The 6,497-nt window shown below is 50.8% G+C and overlaps 1 protein-coding gene across 1 annotated transcript in view; it reads right to left on the bottom strand.

Moving 5' to 3' along the window:
• Positions 1 to 560: 560 nt before the first annotated feature.
• The window catches only part of LOC147697214 (E3 SUMO-protein ligase RanBP2-like), a 485,030-nt gene continuing 479,093 nt past the window's right edge, over positions 561 to 6,497 (bottom strand). The window contains exon 28 of the mRNA XM_086934287.1: positions 561 to 964. Within this exon, the coding sequence (XP_086790413.1) occupies positions 843 to 964 (122 nt within the window). The 3' untranslated portion in view covers positions 561 to 842. The remainder of the gene's footprint in view (positions 965 to 6,497) is intronic.

The raw sequence follows: 6,497 nt of genomic DNA, 5'->3' as shown, positions 1-6,497 counted from the left end.
GAAGATTGTGTTATGTTTTTAGATAGAACGCCAATGGCACAGCTAATCTTGACTACAAAGCCAATATAATCTTCACTTGAACAAACAGGTCTTTAAATACCCCTAAATTTCCTTGATCTACCAACTAGATCTCTAGAAAAATTCATAAAAAGAGCGATTGAGGAACAAATGATATGTTTATCTGTTAATAGCTATAACAATGCTTGGTACAGTTTTAAAACGTTATTTAATAATATTGAATAAGCTGAAAAAACGGTATACAAAGAAGCTGCTCCCCCCCACCCCCCCACCCCCACCAACCACATTTAAAAGTAACGGAACAGGTTAATGTGTTAAGAACAGGTTCTATCACAGGCTGTAAGCATACAGACAAAAAGACAAGGCATTTACATTTAAATATGTACCATATTTACATACATGATTAGGTTTGTACCTTTGGTGGCCAAGGTACTGGTAGTGATCTAATAACCAAATATGGTTACAATTTGATGGGTGTCCATACAGCCTGGATCGGCAAAATTTAATGGGAATGTATTTGAATTATTTGTAGAAATATTGTCTTAATTTACAGCATACAAGTCACTTTAATAAAAGATCTGTAGGTAGAACGATAGAGAATTTCTTAAGGACAGCGACTGCTAAAGTCTTGTTTTAGGTCTTATATCTGCCAGGAAAACATTATGCTGGCTAGAGATTGAACGAGAAATGAATTCTTCTCTGCATGACAGACTGGCACAACAATGATGTATTTACAGTTCTGCTTAACATTAGGAGCTGGTCGGATAACCCAAAGAAAGGGTAGAAAGATTGTTAATAGCTCTAGAAGGCAGATTGTGGTCTTTCTACGATGCAGCGGTAACCTCTTGCAAATTCTGCTGACATTCCTGAAATGTCTTCTTAAAGGAATCAGCCATCTCTTGAGTTTTAAACCGAACGGCAAATTGTTCAGCTCTTCCCTCACCATCTAAAAATTAAACAGGAAAAGACAGTTATTAATGCAAGATAATGAAATAGAACAAATCGCTTGTAGTTTCATTATTGCGTACGGGTGCCAACTCGCACATATTCACATCCTGGAATATCCTGAGAGGCAAAGGAGATCGGAATTCGAATCCTACGGCTCAGGTCAAATACATATCAGTGGAAAAGTCCCCTCACAGACATTGCAAGGTAATGGGAATTGTGGAAAAGCCAGCACCAACTAGTTATTAATCTTTATGTTACTTGGAAATAAACTATATAGCATAACAAGGGACCACACTGAAAGGGCTGGGGGCATTAAGTAGTTGGCAGAATCTGCATCTTTGAGAAATTGCAAGTTATGCAAATTGTAAGGATTACAGACCTTAAATTTCCATCTTTTAATGGCTGCCAGAGCCAAATCCAGAGAGTTACATTAAAAGGTATCAACAATGGACCACGCTTAGGGACAGGCCGAAAAGGATACATACCAAGACAATCACAACACAAGGAGCCCACAAGGAGTACAACGGGCCCCAGTACGGTCATCCACTACCATACTACCTACACTGCGCAAGACGCTAACTGTAAAGATGAGAAAATGAATAAGAAAAATAACACATTGGACAGGTCTTAATGTTTCTGTTATTTGGACACTGAAGAGAGGGTTGGGTCTGCCGGCTATTCTTGCCCAGAAAGGTATTAACACTTTTGAAGACTGGTCTTTAGCAACCTCTCCAACTCTAACTAAATCAGGATCAATAGTGATTCAAATCAGTAACATTCAATAGAAACAAGTTACTTACCTTCTGTAACGCCGTATCTGTTAGAGAAAATATCCAGCCGCATATTCCTTACCTTCGAATTTCCACTGGCATCAGACTGGATCCAATGTAACTTCTCTTGGTAACAATTAGTATTAATCTTTTTTATTCATAGCTTTAACACCGACCCATGCTTGTGAAGGCACCGGCCACACGACAACAATGCAATAGTAGCGCCAAAGTAGGCACAAGTGCCATACTCCATGTGTTACACACAGCAAGCCGCCTACAACCCTGCCGGGCCGGCCGCGTCTGAAAGCAAGAGAACCAGTCGGAAGCTGTAGCCACGTGTGCAATAGAACAAAATCCCAAACTAACCCCCTCCCTCTGCCTACCCTCCTCCCACCTCATTGTCCGCTGAGTAAACCATAAGATCCCAACCAGTCCTGTATCAATAAAAGTAGCAGCATTCGAACCATTTCATATCTGGACTTTCCGTTTGCCAGCCTTTGCCTTGGGCACAGTGAGTGGAGTGTCCTCAAGGTGCAGCAATCTCAAATAACGGGGACAGCTCAGCTCCCTGAACTCCCCGGTGAGTAAAGTAAAAAATGGCCGCCAGAGGTCTGCAAACTCCTCACCTCTTCCAGCCGCCGTCAGCGACAGCTTCTCCATCCCCAGGATCGTCCAAAGTCTGTGTAGCCAGCCAAGTTGCACGGGTGGCTGCGGGTCTCTCCAACGGGCCACTATGTTCTGCACCACCGCCCCTAGTGCGATAGCTATCAGTCTCCCCCTCATGGATTTTAGGGGATACATCAGCACATTTGGCAGGCCAAGGAGTACATAGGCAGGGAATCTAGGGAGCTGGGTATTTAAGTGCGCGTCTATTAGATCCAGTATGGTGGACCAGTATTGCTGCAGTCGCTCACAGCTCCATAGCAGATGGTCAAGTGTTCCCAGTTTCCCGCACCCCCTCCAGCAGCGATCACTAACCCGGGGGTCCCAGCGATGTATGCGCTCTGGGGTGTGGTACCAGTATGTGGCTACCTTAGTCAGGGTCTCCGTGAGGCCAGTGTGATAGGCCGAGTGCCGGGCTCTATGGAATATCCCTTCCCATTCCGTGCGCGTGAGTTGCCTCCCAAGGTCCTCCTCCCACCTAGTCTTCCCTGAGCTGTATGTGTATATGTTGGTAAGAAGCAGATGTTGGTATAAATCAGAAAGCAATTTCTTCTTGGATGTGCGTGTCAGTAGCCACTTCTCATATGCCGTGAGGAAACGCTGCGCTCCTGGCTTAATTGACGGGTGCGGAACCCAGTGCCGGACCTGTAAATAAGGCAGGCGATCTGCCTCTTGTACCCCATAGTCCTCCTTCACCTTCTGAAAGGAGAGGATGCCTTTGAGGTTAAACATATGGCCCGCTTCCCTACAGGGCGTAGTCCTCCATGTTTTAAAGAGCTGTGGGTCAAGGCCTGGGGTGAAATCGGGGTCCCGAATATCGGCGTTAACGGAGAGGGAAACAAAGTGAGCTCTTTCCGGAAAGCTACCTGATCCCACACCCTCAGCACCGTGCTCGTGATGTAGGATGCATAGAGGTTAGGTGGCCTGTGACGCCGCGGCAAGAAGGGAACACCCTGGAGGGGCCGGCCAGCCACTGCCTGGTCCTGAAAGAGCAAGTGTTTGCTGGATTCGAGCTGGTACCATTCCACCAGTGTGCGCAACTGTGCCGCTTGGAAATGTAGGCTAAGGTCGGGCAGGCCCACTCCCCCGTGTGCCGGAGGGAGTATTGCGATCTGATGCTTAAAGAAGGGGGCGGCGCCCGTTCCATACGAATCGCGCCAGATCCGCCTGCGTTTTCTGAAGCCATCCCGACGGCGGGCGCAGAGGGAGGGTCTGGAAGACGTAGAGAGCCTGCGTTAGCAGGGTCATCTAGATTGACGCTATACGTCCTAGCCAGGAAAGAATGAGACTGTTCCATTTCCTCAGTGTCTCACTGAGGCGCGCACTTAGCCTGGAATAGTTGGCCTCCACAGTGCCTCGCACTGTCGGCGCCAGTAAGACCCCCAAGTACGGAACTGTAGAGGTGGACAACTGCAGATTGAATTCGGCCTTGGCGTCCGCCAACATATCTGGGGGTAGGGACACATTTAACGCCACGCACTTTCCACATTGATTTTAAACCCCGAGGCTTGGGGCGAAGGAGTGCAGCTCGACGAGGAGCGCCCACAGGGATTGCATAGGGTCCATGAGGGAGAGCAGGATGTCATCCGCATTTAGGCTGATCTTATGCGTGTCTCCCCCAAAAGGGATGCCCTTGATGCGTTGGTGTTGTCTTACCCGCTGCACCAGGGGCTCCATGTAGAGCGCGAACAGGAGGGGGGAGAGCGGGCAGCCCTGCCTGGTCCCTGTGCCTAGCGGGAAACGTGGTGAGGTATGGCCATTGACTCGGACCGACGCGTGAGGCTGTCTGTAGCAGTTAAATATCCAATTGCGGAGAGTCTCCCCGAAACCAAAGCTCTGGAGCGCCTGTTCTAGATAGGGCCAGTGCACCCGGTCGAACGCCTTCTCAGCGTCTATAGTGAGGAGCATTCAACCCGGTCTTGTACGCGAACCGGCTTCAATGAGGTGGAGGACGCGTCTGGTGTTATCGCTCGTTTGCCGCTGGGGGATAAAGCCCGCCTGGTCGGGTTCAACCAACTGCTGCATATAGGGAGCCAGCCGGCTCGCAATGATGCCCGTGTACAACTTAAGGTCAACGTTCAGTAGAGATATCGGCCTGTTGGAGCGGCAGCGAGTGGGGTCCCTACCTGCTTTGGGTATCACCGTAATCGCTGCCTCCAATAGCTCCGGAGAGATAGCTCCGGGCTGATCAAAGGTGTTAAATAGATCTCGCAGCAGAGGAGCCACCTGTTGGCAAAACTTCTTATAAAAAGCCGCGGTGTAGCCGTCCGGGCCCGGGGATTTCCCTAGCTTAAGGCGGGAGATCGCTGAAACGACTTCCTCCAAGCCTGTGGGCCTATCGAGGAACTGTGCTTGCGCCTCACTCAAGGATGGAAGGGTTGCTCCCGCCAGGTAGTCGCTACCGATCTGCAGGTCTAGTCCATCTGCTTCATACAGGTCTGCATAGAAAGACCCAAACGCTGCCGCGATGTCGGCGTCGTCTGTGAGCAAGTCACCCTGGGTAGATTGGATAGTATGAATATGTTGCTGCTGTCGCTGCTCTCGTAGTTTGCAAGCCAACAGTTTCCCGCACCGGTCCCCACCGGTGTAATAGGAATGCTTCAGGCGCATAGCGGCGAACTCCGCCACGTCTTGATCCAGGGCAGCTAACATCTTTCGCTCTTTGCATAACTGGCGCCAAGCCCTGGCTGCCCCCGTGCGTTGGTGTAGTTGCTCCAGCTCCGCTACCCATTGTGTGAGTTCTGCCCTCTTCTGCGTGCGCTCCCTATTATTGGCCGCGGCTACTGAGATAAATTCGCCACGGAGGACCGCCTTAAGCGTCGCCCATTGGGTAGCTTTAGTGGTGTCGCCGTTGTGCGTGAGGAAGTGGCTGATGGCAGTCTTAATCTTCTCCACAGTGGTGGGGCTCTGCATCAAACCATCTCGCAGGCGCCAGTGACGTTGCGGGCCAGGAGTGTCTGGTGCCAGAAAGGATGCCACTAACGGGGAATGATCTGACAGTGAGACTGGGAGGATCTCAACATCTCGCGCGCGCGCGTCGCCAGTTGGGAGGAACACAAAAGGTAATCTAGTCGCGCATAAGACTTATGTGCTGCTGAGTAGTGAGTGTGGGCCGTGGCTTGGGGATGGCAGTGTCTCCACAGGTCAACTAGTCCCAAGTCTGCGAGGTGTGCATGCCCCTCTGCGGATAACGCCCCCACCTGGCCAAACCTCTGATTGGAGCGGTCCGCGGTGTTATGAAACACCAGGTTGAGGTCCCCCCCCAGCAATAGGTGTGGATGTGTGTTGGCTGTGGCTGCTTCCAGTGCGGAGTGTAAGTACCTCTCCTGTCCTTCATTGGGTGCGTACATAGAGCCTATCAATAGTGTCTGCCCGGCCACGAGAAAGCGATGTACCAGCAGTCTACCCTTCACCTCTGCCTCCTTCTGCAACACCCGCCCCCTGAAAGATTTTGCCACCAGGATTGCCACCCCAGTCACTTTCTTGGTCGCAGATGAGAAAAGCTGCTTCGGGAAGGAGCGGGACTTCAGCCTATGGTGATCTTTGGACAATAGGTGAGTCTCTTGCAGAAGGCATATGTCAGCCTGTGAGCGATCTAGAAAGGAGAGAATCGCCTTGCGCTTGTTTGGGCTGCTAAGCCCTCTCACATTTAGGGAAAGTACTGTCAATGGGCGTGTCATTCTGCGCGTGGAACAGGAGCAAGTGCATATGGAAAGCGGGCTGGTGGCTCAAAAGGAAAAACCCTATACTTCTCAGCGACTGTGGACAAGGAGGCCCCGCCCCCCTTCCCCCTTCCCAAACCCCAACTGGAAATCCCGTCAACTCCCCCCCTGCCCTCCCCCACCCCCCCTCCCCCCTACCCCCTCCCCCCTCCCCCATCGATGCCCCAACTTGAGTCCCCAAAGAACAAACCATAGTCTTGGCCCTGTTTGGAAGTTCAGGTCCGCAGAAGTGTCTCAGTGGGAAACGTGGCAGTGGTGGTCCCTTCACAGCCCCCCCCCCCCCATTATTAAAGCAAAGTGTGGTGGTCAACCCCCCGTTGTGCTATTCATGGAGAAACAGTGGTGTTGCGAACTACTTCTTGGACAGCTGCCGCTT

The sequence above is a fragment of the Lissotriton vulgaris genome, chromosome 8 (assembly GCF_964263255.1).
Source record: "Lissotriton vulgaris chromosome 8, aLisVul1.2, whole genome shotgun sequence".
Taxonomy (NCBI): Eukaryota; Metazoa; Chordata; class Amphibia; order Caudata; family Salamandridae; genus Lissotriton; species Lissotriton vulgaris.
Note: the sequence above shows the minus strand (reverse complement) of the source record. Positions and strands in the feature narration are given on the sequence as shown.